We start from the raw sequence: 20,174 nt of genomic DNA, 5'->3' as shown, positions 1-20,174 counted from the left end.
GGGAGAGGCCATGCTTCAAACCAAGGCCAACTACCCCTACTACCGGGGCTGGAGCTGCTCAGCAAAAATCCCAAGGAATTTGAGGCCTTCTTCCACCTTCCAGTCACCTTTAAGTCTCAGCTGCTGAAAGAGCCTCTGGAGGTATGGGAGTTGAGTGAGGTGGGGGTCTCAGGGAGCCACTAGGTTCGGGTAAATGTTGTTCATCAGGTTAAATCAGATTTAGATTTGGCACAAGTGCTGAGCCCAGGGTCCTCAGCAATCAGCTCAGGTCACACGAATCCCAGCTGCTACCCACCTGGGGGCCTGTGGAACCCTAGGAGTTGTACAAGAAAAATAGCAGTGTGGGCCAACACTGGCTGCCTACCACTGAAGGAGCTTCAGGTGGTGTGCAAGTTAGGTGGGTCAGGGTTCCAAGGAGTCACCAGCGTGGAATGAATGGAGTTCACCAGGTCAATGCAGATTCAGATTCGGCCTTGTGAGGGGAGGGCTCAATGGGAAAGATGGCACAGTGGCTACAGGGGAGGAGGGCTCAATGCAGGGATCGTGGCAGCCATCCCTCAGTGCTCCTCCTGATGCCACATAGCTCAGTCGCTCGCTGTGTGTTTCTGGTGCCTCCTGAGCCTCCTCTCCACCAGAGCCCAGGGTGAATGCCTGGAAACAAGACGGTCTTTGTGAAGGCCCTTTAAGGGTATGCCTGGGGTTTCTAAGAGCCTTCCACTTTACCTGGCAGGCAGGAATTCTTGCTGATTTTCATAACCAGATTTTGTGGGGACTCCTGTTCTCAGTACTAGTGCTCTGAGCCAAGGAGCCCCGTGTGGGGCTTGGACCCTTCGCAACTCAGCAGGGATATCTGTAGCTGAGATATCCCTCTTTATTCTAAACCACCATATGTGGGTGTGAAACCAGCCTATTTCATGTCTCTGCCCATCCTACCAAATCTCCATGTGGTGTCTTTATGTCCTTAGTTAAAGTACTTCTGTTCAGTTAGTCTTAAGATAGTTCTCCAGGTTGATTTTTCTATAATTTAGTTGTAATTTTAATGTCGTGGGAGGAGGCAGGCACAGCATTTACCTACTCTGCCATCTTGGCAGGCACTTGGATTATTTTCTCAATATTTCTTTCTGATGATTCATTATTGGTATATTAAAATGCAACCCATTTCTGTGTATTAACTTTGATACCTGCTACTTTACTGAATTAATTTATTAGTTCTAAGGGTTTTTGGGGATTCTCTCTATATAGTATCATGTCATCTGCCTATAGTGACAGTGTCAGTTTTTTCGTGCCAACATGGAAGCCCTTTATTTCTTTTTCTTGTGTGGTTGCTGTGGCTTGGACTTCCAATACTGTATGGAAGATCTCTTTTCTGACCTTTAAGAAAATGCTTTCAGCTTTTTACCATTGAGAACGGGGTTAGCTGTGAGTTTGTCATATATGGCCTTTATTATGTCGAGATATGTTCCTTCTATTCTCACTTTCCTGAGGTTTTTCTTTTTTTTTGGCATAAATGGATATTGGATATTGTCAAATGCTTTTTATACATCTATTGATATGATTACGTGATTTTTATCCTTGATTTTTTGTAAGCAGTGTATCATATTAAGTGATTTGCCGATATTGAAACAATCTTTTATCCAGGACTAAATTCTACTTGATCCTGATATATGATCTCTTTAATGTATGATTGAATTTAGTTTGCTAATATTTTTTGAGGATTTTTGCCTCTATGTTCATTAGGGATGTTGGAGTGTAATTTTCTTTTTTAGCACTGTGTTCGTGAGGTTTTGATATCAGTGTAATATTGGCCTTGTAAATAAGCTTGGGAGCCTTTGGTGCTCTTTAATTTCTTGGAGTAGTTTGAGAATGATAGGTATTAATTTTTTGAATGTTTACTAAACTTCACATGTGAATCCATCTGTTCTAGAACTTTTGTTGGTTTGGGAATTTCTATTTATTTATTTATTTATTTATTTATTTATTTATTTATTTATGATTTGATTTTATTAGTAGTTATCAGTCTGTTCCAATTTTCTGTTTGTTTTTTTTTTCTGATTCAGTCTTGGCAGATTGTTTCCAGGAGTTTTCCCGCTTCTTCTAATTGTTTTATTTATTGGTAAACAATTGATTTCCTTATAATCTTTTGTATTTGTTTGCTTTTGGTTTTCACTTCTTCATTTCTGATTATACTTATTTGTGTCCTTTTTTCCTTCATGATTCTAGCTAAAGTTTTCTCATTTTTGTTTATCTTATCAAGTAAACTGCTCTTGGCATTCATTGTTTGAATTGTTTTGTTTTGTTTAGACTTTATTGTTTTTAATTTCTACTATGTTCTTTATTGTTTCCTCTCTTATACTCACTTTGGGCTTTGTTTACTATTCCTTTTTAATTCCTTTAGGTATAAGGTTAGATTGGTTTTTATTGTTTGTTTGAAATCATTCTTGTTTCTTGCAGTAGGCCTGTATTACTATGAATTTCCCTCTTATAAGTGCTTTTACTGTGTCCCCTGGATTTGGAGTTATTGTGTTTTCATTTTCAATTTTCTCAAGTTATCTTTTGATTTCTTTATTGATCTATCTGATAACTCATTCATTGTTTAGTAGCATGTGATTTCACATCCACATGTTTGTGAATTTTTCAGTTTTATTCTTGTAATTAATATCTTGTTTCATACCATGGGGCTTGGAGGAGATGTATGATATGATTTCAATCTTAAATTTTTTGAGACTTGTATTGTGGCCTAACATGTGGTCTATCCTAAAAAAAAGTTTAATGTGCTCTGGAAAATAATGTGTCCTCTGTTGCTTTTGGGTGAAATTTTCTAAAAATGTCTATTAAGTTCATCTGGTCTGATGTGTCATTTAAGGCCACTTTCCTTGATGATTTTTTTGTCTGGATGATCTATCCAGTTATGTCAATAAGGTGTAAAGTCCTATACTATTATTGTCATACTGTCAATCTCTCCCTTTATATCTGAATATTTGCTTCATATATTTAGGTGCTCCTGTGTTGGGTGCATAGATGTTTATGAGTTTTACCCTCTTGTTGGGCTGATCCCTTTATGTTATGAAATGCCCTTCTCTGTTTTTTGTTACAGGCTTTGTTTTAAAGCCTATTTTGTCTTTAATGAGTATTGGTACCCCAGTATTTTCTGTGAAATACCTCTTTTCATCTCTTTACTTTCAGTCCCTGTATATCTTTTGATCTGAAGCGGGTCTTTTGTAGGCATAATATGCATGGGTCTTATTTTTTAATCCATTCGGCCACCCTGTATCTTTTGATTGGAGCATTTATTTTATTTATATTTAAAGTGATTTTGATAAGTATGTAGTTATTGCAGTTTATTATTTTATAACTGTTTTTTCCTCATTCTCTTGCTTTTTTCTCTTGTGTGTTGATGACTTCAGTAAAAAGGTGTTTTTTCTGTTTTAATAGCACATTACGGTTACTAATAGCCCACATCTTGTTTGGTTTCGATAATGGGTGATTTGTTATTTACTCAGTTAACCCCATGATATGTGGGTCATTCTTAATAGAGCTCTTCTTTCTTTGCTACATGTGATCTGTTTCTAAGTCACAAAGTGTACAACTTTCTATGCATGATTGTTGGAGTTCGTAGCCAATAATTTAGCAAAAAACATCTAAAATTCTACTACTGTCTTATAAAACTTATTTCTGATTAGTTTCTAATAATATGAGTAAAAATCAAGGTTAACAAGATTTAGGAACTTGTTCAAGGTCTGTCAATTAATGAATGGTGTGGGGCAATTCCAGTCCAGTTCTGCTGTTTTCAAAGCCTGGTTTTATGTTCTGGTGTGCTGCCTCTTCATTATTTAAAATAAAAATGCCTTCAGTCTTTTTCATCAATGTTAATAGAATATTAAATGATAGCCATGCCACTGAAGAGGTGACCAGGTTCTTGTCAATGTCCCAAGAATGAATTCACAGATGGGCAGCAAAGGCAATGAAGCAACAGCTCAAGTTTATTGAAAGCAAAAGTATACTCTTAAAAGTGAAAATACAGTCTCAGATGGGGGAGTGGGCAAGCTCAAGAGGGAGCTGCACTGCTTTGTTGTGGGTTTGGGGATTTTATGTATTGATCTCACTAAGGGATGGAATATTCATCATGTTGGGTGATCTCTGTAGAAAAAAGATGGTTTCTCTTACAATCAGGGAGACACTCTTTTTCTTGCCATGTTTGGTGTTGACAGAACTGTCATGGTTTCAGATGCATAATGGGTATAGCGTTAACTGTAATGCTAATTTATTTTAATAGCTGTGTAATAAGGGAAGAATTAGGCCAAAGGTGAATGGGTCCTGATCTACACATGCATCTTTGTGGGAAAGACCACCTGCGTCTCTGGGTCAGGATGTTGTGGGCTTTGAGCTCTGCTAAGGGTCTGTCAGGGCTCATGGTAACCACATCTGTGCCCCTGTGGGTTTCTCACCTTCCTTCTCATATTGGTCTATCTGCCTAGTCTAACAGCTAGAGATAATGTTTACTAATCTATAAGATTGCTAAGTATTCTAAGCATGTTTAATCAGTTTCCATATAATTTCTCTCTTAACTGATGGGGGCATGTTAGAGATATACAACCCTGTTGATAAATTACTTTGGTTCTAGAATCATTTCAAATATTTAGTCAGAGTTAAATGGCATTTTTTTTTCTTTTGAGATATGTCTAGAGACTTTAAAAGTTCCAAAAACTTAAAACTCATAAATCCACCAGTAAGTTTTTTTCTGACTTCGTTCCTTTGAGATGAGAGACTATGTGGTGCCTCCTGAAGCATTTCGATAACTCACTGTGCATTTCAAATACTTTAAAATTTTCTCAAATTTTTTCTTAATGTCTCCCTTTCCCCTGCATATAGCTTTCTTTTTCTTCCTTTCTGTATTCCTCATTCTGTAGCCTTCTATTATCCTACAAATTAAGGAAACTCAAACTGACAAAATTGTTGAGGCTCAACACTTTATTTTACTTTAAATACGTCTTTCATTAATTCTACGTTAATCGACCCAAACTAGAAAATATTTCCATTTGGAAGTGCTGTGTCTTGAATTATGATATTTAAGTATTGGATATAATGTCACTTTAATTCTGTCTTGAAAACAGACACATAAGTAAGAAATTTGCTCTTGGGGATAATATGCTTTAAGTATTTCGAAATACTAGAAATATGTAAGCATAAAACTAGTTTTATACTACAGTGGAGCCCACTAGCAAAACACCATTCTGAAGCAAATAACAGCCCAAGTGACATCTGTTTCCATTGACAAATGTCACTCTTTGCAGCTTGATTGTGTGGGACATTTACTAAATTCTTTTACGTCGATGAACACCTGCTGTGTGTTACTATCTCAGAATTGCACATCAGAATTGGAAGAAATTGGGGGGTATAGTAGCCATACACTTCAGAGACTCTCGAGGAGCCGCTGAGATTTCCAGGCCAGTCATGGAATGTGCAGTTACACTCAAGTCATCATTTAATAACGTTTGAAGGGGACAGTGGATATGAAGCCAGGCATCCAGCCAGTATTATCAAGATCCTGCATAAGCTTCTGTGTTAGTCACCTGTGCCTTTGAAAAATACTATCACCTGGTTCTAAGAATACGATTATATTATATCCTTAGAAAATGTCAGAAACTTTGCTTTGGATAAGTTCACAGAGGTAGTATATTATAGTACATTGTGTAATATTTTCAGTTTTATATAAATCACTTTTATATTTAAGGCATTATACCATTTTATTGTAGAATTTAATCTTAATTTATTTGTACAAATCTTAAATGTTTCAGCAACTTGTTAGTTCTTGAAAATATTATGGTTAAGGATGGACATATTTGAAGAATTCTAGAACCGTATGTGAAATATAAGCAGGCTAGTTTGTGATAAGGGTGCTTATATTATTCAATTGTTAGGTGCCATATCTGTCATTTTAAATATAGTTTAAAACAATGAACTTTTCTACCATCTTAGGAAAGTTAAATATTTTTATTTAAAGTAGACCTTGTAAATTATCTTTAATATTCTGCTTGGTGGCCACTACTAATGTGTTTGCTGTTACCTTGAAGTGCCAGTCAAAGCATCAGTTAAAGAGATTCTTGTATCTGCAGCTGTAGAGCCCCAGACTTTTAATCAGATGTAAAGGAAAACCAAGCTTTGCACTTTCTCTGAGATAAACCTATCTTTAACACCCTAGACAAGGAATTGTACAGAAGCCCCAGGTTCCTTGGTTAGAAGTCTTAAAAATCCAAGTCAGACAAACTGACATAACTACTTATTCTTTGTTGTTGTTGTTTGTTTATAACTTTTTATTTTGACATAACTCAAACTTGCAGAAGAGTTGCAAGCTGCTACATGGAACTCCTGTATATTCTTTACCTAGACCATCAGTTGTTTATTTTTTTTGTGCCATTTACTCTATCAGCCCTTGCTCTTGTTCCCCATACATAGATGTGTGTATGCATGCTTGCGTATGTGAGAGTGCATAATTTTTTCTGAGCTGTACATGAGCAAATTCAAAAAATTTAACATCAGTAAGAATTATTATCTAATCCACAGATCATATTCAGAAGTGTTCTTTGTGGCTGTTTTCCCTAATCCAAGATCACACGCTGTATTTGATTGTCATGTCTCCTTAGGCTTCTTTAGTCTGGAACAGTTCTTTAGTCTTTCTCTTTATTGACTGTACTGTGTTTGAAGTAGACAGGCTGCTTATTTTGTGGACATCTCTCTGTTTGGATTTGTATGCAGAAGTGACATGTGTCCTATCTGCAGGCCCATGATTTCAGTCTGTCTCATTACTGCTAATGATGATACATCACTTGAGCACTTTGATCACTTTGTTTAGGTGTCATCTGCTGCTCCCTCCACTATGACATTACATTCCTCCTTTTATAATTGTTAAGCAATTTGTGAGGTGATTCGTTGAGCATATGTAAATATCTTGTTTCTCATCAAAATTTCACTCACTAGTTTTAGCCATCTATTAGAATTTATAACTCTATTATTTCTTCTCTGTTTATTATAATTGATGCTTGGTATTTTTGTGTATATAGTCTTTAAAACAAATTTTGGTATAACTTTCATTTCATTTTAAGCTGATTTTGTCTTTAATATATTATGAGGTGTATTTAGCAGTATTATCTAAGGAATGTTGTAGGAAAACTTTCCCTGTAGTCTTTCCGTGTCATCTTCAGAATTTCTATAAATTTCTGGTTTGCTTCTCTTTTCTATGAAATATTCTGAATTAGTAGAACAAATTTAATAATTTGTTCATTCTCAGAAATCAAAATTTATCTATATGAAGTACAGTATGATTTGGAAAGTGGGAATGGCTTGAAAATAGTCTTCACTAAGTGATATATTATATCATCTTTTATCACACGAATATATTCAAAAGAAATTTAATTGTAAAAGGTTGTTTAAATTATGCATGGATTTATGTATGGAGATTTATTGTCGACTATCAAAATTCCATAAGACATTTCCTTTGGCTTGTTTACTTATGGTTGCAATTCAGATGCAGTACAGTGATCTGGAAATATACACAGATCGTCTTATTTAGAGACCTTCTTTTATTTTTTTCTCATACTGTAAGTGATACATGATCCACTTTCATGGTGGAAGTATGTGGATATCTTGTATATTTAACCTTTAATGGAAAAATATTGCAAAATACATTTTTAAATGTTAGCAAGGTAGCCTTCTGAATTTAAAAGCAAAAGCAAATCTCCAATGCCAAGAAACATTGTGATTTGTAATGTTAACCTTATTAAAAGAAAAGGTAAATATTTAGAAAATTGGAGAATATATTATTAAAATATCAGTCCTCACCAATATAAGAAAACTCTCTAATCAGTTTGGAAACTTTGTAGCAGAAATATCATTCCACCATTTGTTTTAATACTAAGAGGCTTAAGTGGTTCTGTGTTTTTTTTGGGTTGTTGTTATGATGTCCTCTTAAATTCTGTGTCCACATGTATGAATTAAAATTGGATAGGTAGAAGACTACGTAAAGATATCACTGCAGATTATCACCATATTCCATGGTCTTTAGAGTTTACCAGTCTTGGCAATACTGCATACATGTATCCTTGTTGCTCACCAAAACAGACTTTCTGGATGTATGAGCGAAGATCAGTTGTTTTAGAATTATAGATTAATCCATTTTTTTAGCCCACAGAGAGTAAATTAGAAGGAGTTGATATCTTAAGTTCAAATGAAGGTCGACAGAAGCATTTTCAAATATATGAAAGGCTATCTTAACCGCCTCCTTTAAGCCTATTGGAAACATCAATTTAAAGATAATCTCTATTGAGTAGATATTGACTCTTGGAAATCCTTTTGAAGAACATAATTCAAGTACCTGTTATTACATCATCAGAGTTGACATTTAAAATGAAACTTGCTACCCTAAGATTAGACCCCTTCTGTGTTGTACCAGAGGACAAGAATAAGGTCAGTAGGTGAAGTTAGAAGTAGGCAAAATTCAGTTCTATATGAATAACTGTCTAAGGATAAGAGCTGAAATAACAGAAGGGCAGATCTCAAAAGTAGTGAGTCCCTCATCACTAGAAATGTTTACGTACAGGCCTGAAGATTCAGAATTATAAAATAACTACATAGTATTTAATTTTCATGGCTTGACCTTTTACAAATAGTATAGCACTTTGGTGTTTGTTCAAGATTGAAGCTAAACGGATCAACACCAGTGTCTCCTCCTAAAGCTTGCAGAGTACAAACTCGTGAAGTTTTGTTATATAAAATTATACTGTTTAAATAGATATTACATATGCCAAATAAGTCATTTGGAATTATTTTAATATCATTTTGGGCCACGTTTCCTAATAGAACAAATCCATTTAGATAATCTACATGACCACTGCAGTATTATTTATAAGAAAACATTCACTTTTCATGTTTCCTAAGGACAAATGTGAAAATAAAGTCGATTGTGAACAGTGTACTCTCACTATTCATCATGATTTATGCTTAGACCCACTTTGAGAGCATGTTTGTATCATACGGACACTTCATTACTGTAGCTAACTATGAAGTTCTGGCCATTCCTCTTTCTGAACACATAAATTGAGGAGCATACCAAGCGGTGACCCCTAGAGAGGTCATCTAGTCCAGCCAGTGTCGTCCACACATGGTGTGTCACCACTCATTATTAAATGTGTTACAATCAAGTGTGAGATAGGTCAGAAGTAATTAGATACTACCAGTAAAAAATATGCTTGAAAAAAAAATTATAACTCATTCTAGGTTGTCTCTATAGAAATGTTATTCTCACTCATAATCTGAAACATTGCCTCAGTGCCTCTTGAGATTTAGAGGTAAGAGTTCAGCCTCCTCATTGTGTATGAGTAGTTATATCTCTGGCATTATGTGGTGGTAATTGTGTAGTAGTAGCAATTGTATCAAATACTTATGTATCAGACACTGTTCTGTGTATTCGACCTACATAAAATCATTTGATCTTCGCAACCCTAATCAGTGGATACTATTATTATCCCCATATTACAGATGAAGAAAATGAGGCACAGAAAGGATACATACCTACTTGGCCAGAGACACACAGCTTACTAGTCAGTGGAACAGTCAGGATTCACATCCAGTCCCCAGGATTCATGCTCTTGCCCCTTAGGCTAAACTAAATTTCTGTTTGCTACTGCTGCTCACAGTAGAAATGGTAACAACCATAATAATAATGGTTAAAATTTACATATCCCTTAATGTGCACCAGGCGCAGTTCTAAGTGGTTTACATATGTTAATTGATTTATTCTTTGCAACAACCCTAGGAGGCAGCTACTGTTAGTATTGCAGATGAAAAACCGGAATCACAGAGAGGCTTACTACCTTTCTTAAAGTCATGGCTATATGTTTTATCTATCTGTAGCCCATAGACTGAATCTGTCTATAAAAGTGTATCATGTTTCTGATGTATACAGCTCGGAGGGTGACAAAAAAGTGAGACTACCTCTCAAAAATATGATATTCAAACAGCCAAACCATATTGCTCCTTCATTAATTTCCATCTACAACAATGTTCATTTTCAAAATCCCTTCTGTTGAAGAATACACCTGTGAAACACCTGTTGAAGAATATACTTATAAAACCATTCAGTTCTTTTGAGCTGTTTTGAGATAAAACTGGTGAACTCATAGCAAACATAATTTTTCCGCTGACAATATTGCTAAGTCTGCCATCCTCAAACAAAGATATTGTGGGATTTGTATGTTCGTGTTATTTCTGTCCTTTCATTATATTTTGATGACAGGGAGCTATTTTGATATTAATCTATATAAATTTAATTAACTAAGGGTCAGATTTTTCTGAAATCCATCTTTAGGATAGAATGAACTGTGTAAATAATATACTTCTCTTACTATGCAGCTGGATCTACTAGTCCACCATTGGCAAGAATAGTATTCTGAGTATTTTCTAGAAGTTATTAAGGATTTGTGTTTATTTATTCACCACGCCTCCCATGTCCCACAGCGTGCTTTTGCTGGGCAGTTGTTTTGGGATATGTGAACTAATTTCCCAAGATAGTAACAAATTTCTAATCTACTTCTGGATCCTTCGGTTTAATGCCTCTCAGTCCTTCCTTACCCTGTTAGTTTGTCTTTTATCTCTAGCACTGCTTAAACTATTGTTACTATTTGCCAAACTAAATGGATATTTTATTTCAGCCTTTATCTTATTTGATGTTTCTGTTGCACTTGGCTCTGTTTAACTCACTCTCCCATTAGCTTCATTAGCCTCATGGTGTCTGACAATTCCTTCTAAGTTGTCTTTCTTCATGGCCTTCTTTCACTTTTTTTTTTTAAACAAAAGTTGGTGTTTCTCAGGTAGTAATCCTTGGCCCACTTTTCAGAATTTTTATTATCACTCTCATCTGCAAATTCAGGTACCCAGCTATTTTCTAGAAATCTACACTTGGATGTCCTACTACCATCTCAAAACCCAGTAAGTTCAAAACCAAATTTTTTTTCTTTACTCTGAAAGCTACTCTTCCTTCTGCATTCTCTATCCCAAAGCTACCCAAGCTGTAAACCCAATCAGCATCATGGTTCCACACCCTAATTCACTTATCAGTGCACTCATCATGAGAAGCACTGTGTGAACTGAGTTGTCTTTAGAGATTACTTTTTGGGAGCCCTGGCAGATAAATTCTGAAAAGGCTCCCCTAGTTGATACTAAATTTGGCTTCTTCATAAAGGACCACTTTCTTACATTTTAGTCAATTGCCAAGCTCTGCTAATTTTACCTCCTAAATATTTCTTGAACCTGTGCCTTCCTGTATGTCTGCATGTAATTTTGCTTTTGTCAATACATGTACTCATGAGAGGTGATGAAGGCAGAAGTCATCTTTTTGCTGTTTGTATTTTGTTTTGTTCTTTTTGCCTTTCAAGCAGTGAGTTGAAGAGACTGGACTTTCTTTCCCTAAGCAGTGTTGCATTACCCAGTCAACAGCTCCTTAAGTATTGAGAGGAAAAGCATAGATGCTAGGTAACAATTTATTTGACGGTACTGATTTAGCAGATGAGGTTTGAGTCTAAAGCCATAGTTGACTCTGTGGTGCCCACAATACAACATACACACCCTGACTGTGACATAGGCAAAATGTCCCTAGAAGGCCAACTCTGCAGTTTTGTTCTGGGAGTCTTTCCTAGGGACCAAGTGTGGAGCCCAAACTCTCTGCTACAGCAAATATTTTGTAAGCATCTCCTGGGCTTCATGGTCTGCTTTAAATATAGCTACATGGTTTCTTTTCTTTTTTCCTTTGTTTTTAAAAATGTAACTATATTTTTATTTATTTTATTTTTTCCATTGACATTTATTTATTTATTTGTTTATTGGGGTAACATTGGTTAATACAATTATATGATTTTCAAGTGTGCATTATAATTTGACATCTATATATTCTATTGTTTGATTACCACCCAAAGTTCCAGTTTCCTTCAGCTACCATATATTTGATCCCCTTTACCCACTTCACTTTCCCCCTACCCTCCTATATTTAACTCCCTTTACCTCATCTACCTCTCCCCTCCTGTCCCCCTACCCTCCAGTAACTACTAGTCCATTGTCCATGTCCCTGAGTCTCTGTTTGTCCTGTTTGTTGCCTTTAGGTTTATATCCTACATATAAGTGATAGCATGTGATTTTTCTACTTTTTCAGCCTAGCTTATTTTGCTTAGCGTGATTATCTCGCAGTCCATCCATGTTGTTGCAAATGGCAGCATTTCATCTCTTCATATGGCTGAGTAATATTCTATTGTATATATGTGCCACAGCTTCTTTAGCCAATCATCTATTGTAGGGCACTTCAGTTGCTTCCATATCCTAGCCACTGTGAATAATGCTGCTATGAAAATCAGTGTGCAAATATCTTCTAGGATATGGGTTTTCAAGTCTTTGGGGTAAATACCCAGTAGTGGGATTGCTGGATCATTGCAGTTCCACCAGCAGTGTACGAGAGTTCCTTTTTCTCTGCATCCTCTCCAATATTTGTTATTACTTGTCCTGTTGATTATAGCTATTCTAACGGGTATGAGATGGTGTCTCATTGTGGTTTCAATTTTCATTTCTCTAATAGCTTGCAATGTTGAACATCTTTTCATATGTTTGTTGGCCATTTATATGTCCTCTAGGGAGAAGTATCTTTTGAATATATTTTTTTCAATTACAGTTGGCATACAATATTATATTAGTTTCAAGTATACAACATGGTAATTAGACATTTTTATGACTTATAATGTGGTCACCCTGATAAGTCTACTACTCATCTGACACCATACATAGTTATTACAATATTATTGTCTGTATTCCTCATGATTATTTTCTAACTATCAGTTTGAACTTCTAATCTCTTCTTTTTTTCACCTCCCCAACTCCCCTTCCATCTGGCAGCCATCAAAATGTTCTCTACATCTATGAGTTTGTTTCTGTTTTGTTGGTTTGTTTATTTTGTGCTTTAGAGTTCACATACAAGTGAAATCATATAGCAGTTGTCTTTCTCTGTCGAACTTTCTCCACTCAGCACAGTACCCTCTAGGTCCATCCATATTGTCGCCAATGGCAAGATTTCATTCTTTTTTATGGGTGAATAATACTTCATTGTATATGTGTACCTCTTCTTTATCCATTCATCCATTGATGGACACTCAGGTTGCCTCCATATCTTGGCTATTGTAAATAACGCTGCAGTGAACATAAGGGTTTGCAATCAGATTTGTTCAGATAAATAACCATAAGTGCGATTACTGGGTTCCTCTTTGTCTCTTGTTATAGCCTTTGTTCTAATGTCTATTTTGTCTGGTATAAGTATTGGCTACCCCAGCTTTTTGTTTGTTTCTTAATTCCCATTTTCCTGAAATATCTTTTTCCATCCCTCTACTTTCAGTCTCTGTGTGTATTTCGATCTGAAGTGAGTCTCTTGTAGGCAGCATGTAAGCATCTTGTTTTCTATCTGTTCAGCTACCCTATCTTTTGATTGAAACATTTAATCCATTTATATTTAAAGTAACTGTTGATAAATGTGTATTGCTATTTATTATTCATATTTTTTTATCTTTTTTTTATCTTCTTTTTTTTTAAAAGGCCTCTCTGACATTTCTTGTAATACTGGTTTGGTGATGGTGAACTTTTTTAGCTTTTCCTTTTCTGATACTAAATGATAGCTTTGCAGCGTAGAGTAATTTTGGTTGTAGGTCCTTGCTTTTCAACACTTTGGGTATTTCATGCCAGTCCCAACTTTCAGGTGAGAAATCAGCTGACAGTCTTATGGATGCTCCCTTGTGTATAACTAACTGCTTTTCTCTTACTGTTTTTAAAATTCTATCTTTGTCTTTCACCTTTGTCATTTTAATTATGACGCATCTTGGTGGGGTTTGGGTTCATCTTGTTTGGGGTTCTCTGCTTCCTGGGCTTGTATTTCTGTTTCCTTCACCAGGTTAGAGAAGTTTTCTGTCATTTTTTCTTCAGATAGGTTCTCAATTCCTTACTCTCTCTCTTTTCCTTCTGATACTCCTATGATATGAATGTTGTTATGCTTGATATTGTCTCAGAGGCCCCTTAAACTATCCTAATTTTTTTGGATTCTTTTTTCTTGTTGATGCTCTGATCAGGTGTTTTCTGCTACCATATTTTCTAAATCATTGATTTGATCTTCTCTTCATTTAATCTGCTGTTGATTCCCACTAATATTTTCTTCATTTCAGTTATTATATTCTTTATTTCTGACTGGTTCTTTTTTATTTTTTCTATCTCTATTGGTTTCTGTTTTTTGAAATTGAATCTGGAGTAATGTACAAACTATGCTTACATGGGAAACAGTTTAGTTTTTGAAGAAAGAATTTTTGATTAATCAACCTTGTTTCTTCTCCTTTGTGTCTGTTATGTGGCTCTCTTTAAACTTAAAGAGGCAGGTTTTTGGATACTAGTGAATCTTCCTGGAAGCTCATAGAAAAGCAGTGACTCTAAACTGATTAACATTGATTGATTTGGAGACTTGTATAAGTTACAGCTGGAATATCCCAATTCCCTAAAAAAAAATAAAAATAACCAGAACCTTCATGATATGGTTCATTTCAGAGTGGTGTGTGATGTTCTTACTTTAACCTGACAGTAATAAGATGATGTTTGCTCTGCTCCCAACACACCAGTCTACAGATGGCATTCATATTTTGGAACCTATTTTCAAGTGGGAACATCAGGGAGATTTTTGTTCTTCCTGTTCTCTGGCTAGATTTTTCTTTGTATTTGGAAACCTAACTCATGCTTTCCAGTATTAGCCCCTTAACACAATATGAAATCTTTTTGGATTAGGAAGATCTTTCAATTAAACAAACAGCATGATTGGAATTACTCAGTTATGGCAACAACCTTTAACATATTTTAAAAAATTATTTGGATTTGACTGTAATGCTATTTTTCCAGGAACTCTATCTTATGTTTTTAATAATGTTACTAAATGACCCTTCAAGTTTGTAAGATTATAGTGTTTGGTATTTTTTTAAAAATTCACATAGTTGCTTTTGAAAATAATAAGTAATTGCCAGGATGATGTTATGCACCAAGATGCACTACAGTTAAGAGAAGAATGGCTTTTAATCTTATAAAGAAATTTCCGTATTCAACATATTCATATGTATTAATGAATGTGTAATTATGTAAGTTTACATACTATATATTATATATGTGCATATACAATCTCTAAAACTTTACATTTTATTTTTAGAGTTATCCAACAGTGAAGAGCTTTAGTAATTTGGATTGGGTTTTGGTACACTTGGAGTAAGGTTTACATGGTGTTATATGTGACCTACCACTGGAGGCTTAATATTCATATTCAGAAAAGTTGATGGTCATTGGCATAGTTGAAAGCACTTTTTTTTTTACACAGGTTTCATTGCTTACTCTGTATTCAAGCACGAGGCACACAGAAGTGAGTAAATAGGACAGTCCTTGATTCAGGGAATGCAAAGTAGAATCAGAGATAAAGACTCATAAATGAATACATGGAATAAAATAATATCATTAATAGCTATCACATTTTGAGAACTTGTTAAGAGTCAGCTTAGTGTTTAGTGCTCAAGTGCCCTCCCTTCATCATCCCAATTTCTAGTTGAGGAAGTTGGGGCTCAGATAATTTAAGTAACTAGCCTAAGATCACATAGCTACTAGAGGAACAAGACTTGAATCCAGATCTATTTTTTTTCAAAGCTTTGCTTTTATCTTATATCATTTACACATGTTCTATAGAAGATGGAGATGCAAAGTCCATGGGGAGATCGACACTCTTGGCTTAGGGTGATAGTTGAACCTTGCAGTGATAATTACATATGGATGGATAAATTGAAATTCAATAATTAGTGAAAGGGATAATAGTAGTCCATTGGACGAATAGAATGCATAAAGCATGGAGATATTCAAATAAATATGGCAATTTGCAAATTAATAAGTTCTCATTGACAGGAGAATCCAGTTTATTTTTCCATACATTCCACAGATAGTCGCTCAATGCCTGTTACTTACCAGGGAATGTTCTAAGTGCTGGCAACACAGCAGAATGAGTAATTGAAGAATGGTAGGAAGCGAGGGTCTTCTTTTGTATTCAAAGAGAGTAGAATTGTCCTGTGACTCACTAAAGATTTGAACTATCTCCGGTGAATTAAAAAATTACTTTTCACTTACACAATTAATTTATGTGAATCTATCTGAAATATTTTACAAGCAAACTCCAGATATATCATTCCACGGGGGTATCCTGTAGGGAGAGAGAGATTTCTAATAATTAGAATTCTCAATTACGTAATGAGAATAATTAGAATTCCTTCCTTACGGATAAGGAAGATGCTGCCTGGCAGAGATATGAATGGATGTCACTAGAAACACCCAGATACATGACAAGAATCTTTTGTGATCTTTTAGAAGGAGGACTGGAAATGAGATGAGTTTGTCAGTTAAATGACTGGAGTTTTTCTGGATCTAAAATTCTGTTTGGTTACCCTTCTGTACAGGAAAATCTATAAGTGAAAGGGAAAAGATAGAAGATAGAAAATAATAATTTTTACTTTCATTTATATTAAGAATACAGTTCATATGAATGGGATAGGGATATTTATAAAATTAAATGAAATTTAATTTAAGATATAATTATTCCTCATTAAAAAAAATATTTTGTTATACCTTTCTCCATATCTACTGCATATTCTGTGCTTGTTTAGCACAGCTTCCTGGATTCAAGATAGAGGAAGTCTACACTTTCTTGTCTCTGGGACCATACTTCAGGTTTTTGAAAGCAGCTCTGTTATTTCATCTTAGCCTTCTCTAAGCTAAACTATATCTGGTTTTATTTTTAAAAAAAAAAAAAAAAAAAAAAAGAACAACCCAGCAGCAATAGCTACTATTTTTTTGCGGCTCTACTTTTATGTCCCAAGTTTTGTTTCAAGGATAGCGTACCTAGTTTAGCCAATAGTCACGCCAGTGTTAGAGATTTTATTAAATCCACCATTAGATGTGGAAACAGATCCAAAGAGGTCTGGTAATTAACCCCAAGTTACAAGGGTCATTCAGTGTGTGAGTGAACTAAAATTTGAAACTTGTCTGCTAGGTTCCCAAACCTAGAGTGTTATTTCTACTCAGTAGTTATTTATCCAACCACTAACCCATTCATCAACAGTTTAGTTTGTTGCTTGTATCAGGCACAAGGAATACAAATGGGAATTAGATTGCCTCTCTTCAAGTTGCTCAGTCTAGTGGGACAGAATAGACACAACTGCAAATGACTTTAATGCCAGGTAGCTGATATTAAACCCTACCTCCTCAACTTATATACTGTGTAAGTTAGGCAGTCTCTTTGTACTTCATTTTCCTCTGATATAAAGCAAGAGCAATATTACTAATCTACTTCAAAGAGTTTTTTGAGGATCGAATGGGAGAATGCATGTAAAGTATTTAGAAAGCCCTTGGCACATAAAATGTACTCGGTAAGTAATAGCTTGAATTCTATGTGCATAAAATGCTGTAAGATCACAGAAGAGACAAGTGACAGGGAATGGAGGAAAGCAGAGTATATAGGGAAGTGAGGAGATACTTCTTGTGGGCAGTTACATGTGAGTTAAGTCATGAAGCACTAGTGGTAACTGATGAGTTAAGGGGTGGGAGTAAGGAGAGAAGCATTCTAAGAAGAGGAACCAACATGAGCAAGGGCAGGGAGATGAGAACTTGCACTGGGTCTGTAAAAATTATCAGGAGTAAAAGCAAATGAAAGTTTGGCGAGGCCTAGATTGAAGAGAGTGCTTCATGGTGTAGGCTTTGAAATTGTTCCTCTATTCAGGATGCAGTTGTGAGGGTAGAAGTCATTCAATGGTTGGTTATTGGTTAGGTCTCTTTTGGATGACTTTTTAAGCTGTGTGAAGCTGTGTAGATCTGTGGAGGATGGGAAATGGCAAGCCTAATTAAGAGATTTTAACAGCCCAGATGAGAATAAGGAGGGCACTTATACTGGAATAGAGTGGGAACGGAGAGGATAGGAAGACTTAAGAAGCATTGAGCAGGTAATAGTGATATCAGCAGGACGTTGTGAGGAGAGGGAGTCAAGAATAACTCTTGATTTCGTTTGAGTTACTTTGGTTAGATAGCGGCACCACCAATGGAGGGAGAATAGAATAATGGACGTAACAAGACTAAAGATGGCTATGATGAGTTCGGTATTGAAAATACTGAGTGTTTGATAACTACGGACTTTTAATATTTGAGTCTGAAACTACAAAATACCTGGGCAATGGATATGAATTGGACAGTCACCAGCCTGCAAGCGATTGCTCAGGCAGAGAGTAAGGAATGCAGGGAAAATATAGAGAAGACCCTACATATGTATAACTGGTTTTAATTTTATGGGGGAGAATGTTATTAACAATACAGCTCTCTTGTATTCCCCTGCTTAGACATGTAGTGTCCTGGAGTAGAAAGAAAAGGAAAATATGGTATTATAAGATTTTTAAAAAATATTTTAAATAATGCAATTACAAAGTCTTCTTGAAGAATTGGCAACCTTAAGAGTTGTAGTGAGAGTATGTTTACCTGAGTCAAATGTGTATCCGTCATAAGTTTTTTTTCTTTCAAATATGTGCTTTTTCAATTTTTTAAAATTATTTCCTTTTAGGCTAAGGTTTCTCTTACTATAATGGCAGAAAATTCATCAGAATTTTTTATAGAAATACATCTTAATTCACCCAAGTGACATCTGTAGATACTAGGCATTTCTGATGGCACCGGTGTGGGAAGAGTATATACTTTGGAATCATATCTGGATTTCAAGGATGAATGTACTACTTACTGTCTGTGGATGCTTGACCAATTAGTGCCCTCTTTGAGCCTTAATTTCCTCAGCTGTAAAAGGGGTAATAATGTCCACTTTACTAACTTATTCTGAAGATTAAAGTGAAAGGTATCTGCCATGTAACAGGGGCTCCATAGTTACTGGTTGCTATACTAACATTAACACCATAGTTATTATTTATTTCTTTTTCAGAAATTGGACTTTAATGGAGGATAAACTTGCATTAGAAGTTAGTAGATGATGATGATTGTGATGCTGATAGGAAAGAATGGCATACTGCTTTACTGGGTGCCTGCCAGGCAATGTCTGAACACTTTCCATCCATTAGCTAGCTGATTTGATCCAGCACTGAGAGGCAGGCACCAGGGGTCATGCCTGAGGCCGAGGTTCTGATGTTAAGAAACTTGCCCAAGTTGACACAATTTGAAAGTGACTGAACTGGAGTTACAGATTGTTAAGAATTTATTTTTATAATCCCCTAAAATGAAGCCATGATCATAGACTTCTTGTGTCAGTAGTTGGATGTTACAAAATATGTGTAGAATACATGTCAGTTAGTGTGATTAACAAGATATTCTAACGTTGCCTGATATGTTTTTAAATTGTTTTGGTGCTCCATTGACAACGTGGTGTTCTAAACAGTGTCTCTCTAATTTCAGCCTGTGAGGTTGAAGCTGGGAAAGTTTACCAGGTATCCTCGAAGGAGCACATCCAACCTTTCAAAGAAAACATGGAACAATTTATCATTCAAGGTAAATTCTCAGAAGTCATTTTGTGTTTCCCTCCCTTTTCAGCAGAAAGGTAGAAGGTGCTTTTTGAAAAACATACACATTGGTTTAAAAGGGATTATTTTGACATCAGAGAAAAACAAACTTTATTTAATCATGAGTCACATAGTTGTGAAAGACTAGTAATTTGCTAAACATGCTATTTTGTGAATAATGTTCATTATTATTGTTTTTTTTTTGTAATGACAGTAAATACAATAGATACTGGTTAAAATAGCTCATATTTATAAAGACTTTAAATTTTTTATGCTTTTCGTGATAGAAAATTAGATATTTTTCTAAGTTTTACCTATGCTCATGACCTCAGTTCAAACTGGTATTATTTGGTCTGTCAAAACATTTTATCCAAAAACAAATATATTGATCTTTTTCAGATCTTCAAAACATTTATGTTTTTTTTTTTTATAGGATGTATAAATTCTTCTGGATACTCAGCATCTTTTTTTCTAAGGAATTTAAAAATATTTTTTTATTTGTTCATGGGAAGAAAGGAGCCCTCAATTCTATGACTCATTAAAAAAATA

At 35.3% G+C, this 20,174-nt stretch overlaps 1 protein-coding gene across 5 annotated transcripts in view; it reads left to right on the top strand.

Moving 5' to 3' along the window:
* Window positions 1–20,174, top strand: part of FMN2 (formin 2) — a 371,091-nt gene that overhangs the window by 250,199 nt on the left and 100,718 nt on the right. For all 5 annotated transcript variants that reach the window (XR_004955481.1, XM_036235636.1, XM_016129861.2 and 2 more), the window contains exon 14: window positions 19,522–19,614. Coding sequence is in view for 4 of the 5 variants with exons in the window: in XM_036235636.1 (XP_036091529.1) it covers window positions 19,522–19,614 (93 nt within the window). In the remaining variant the exon portion in view is untranslated. The remainder of the gene's footprint in view (window positions 1–19,521; window positions 19,615–20,174) is intronic.

Source organism: Rousettus aegyptiacus, unplaced genomic scaffold (assembly GCF_014176215.1).
Source record: "Rousettus aegyptiacus isolate mRouAeg1 unplaced genomic scaffold, mRouAeg1.p scaffold_m13_p_18, whole genome shotgun sequence".
NCBI classification, from domain to species: domain Eukaryota; kingdom Metazoa; phylum Chordata; class Mammalia; order Chiroptera; family Pteropodidae; genus Rousettus; species Rousettus aegyptiacus.
Note: the sequence above shows the minus strand (reverse complement) of the source record. Positions and strands in the feature narration are given on the sequence as shown.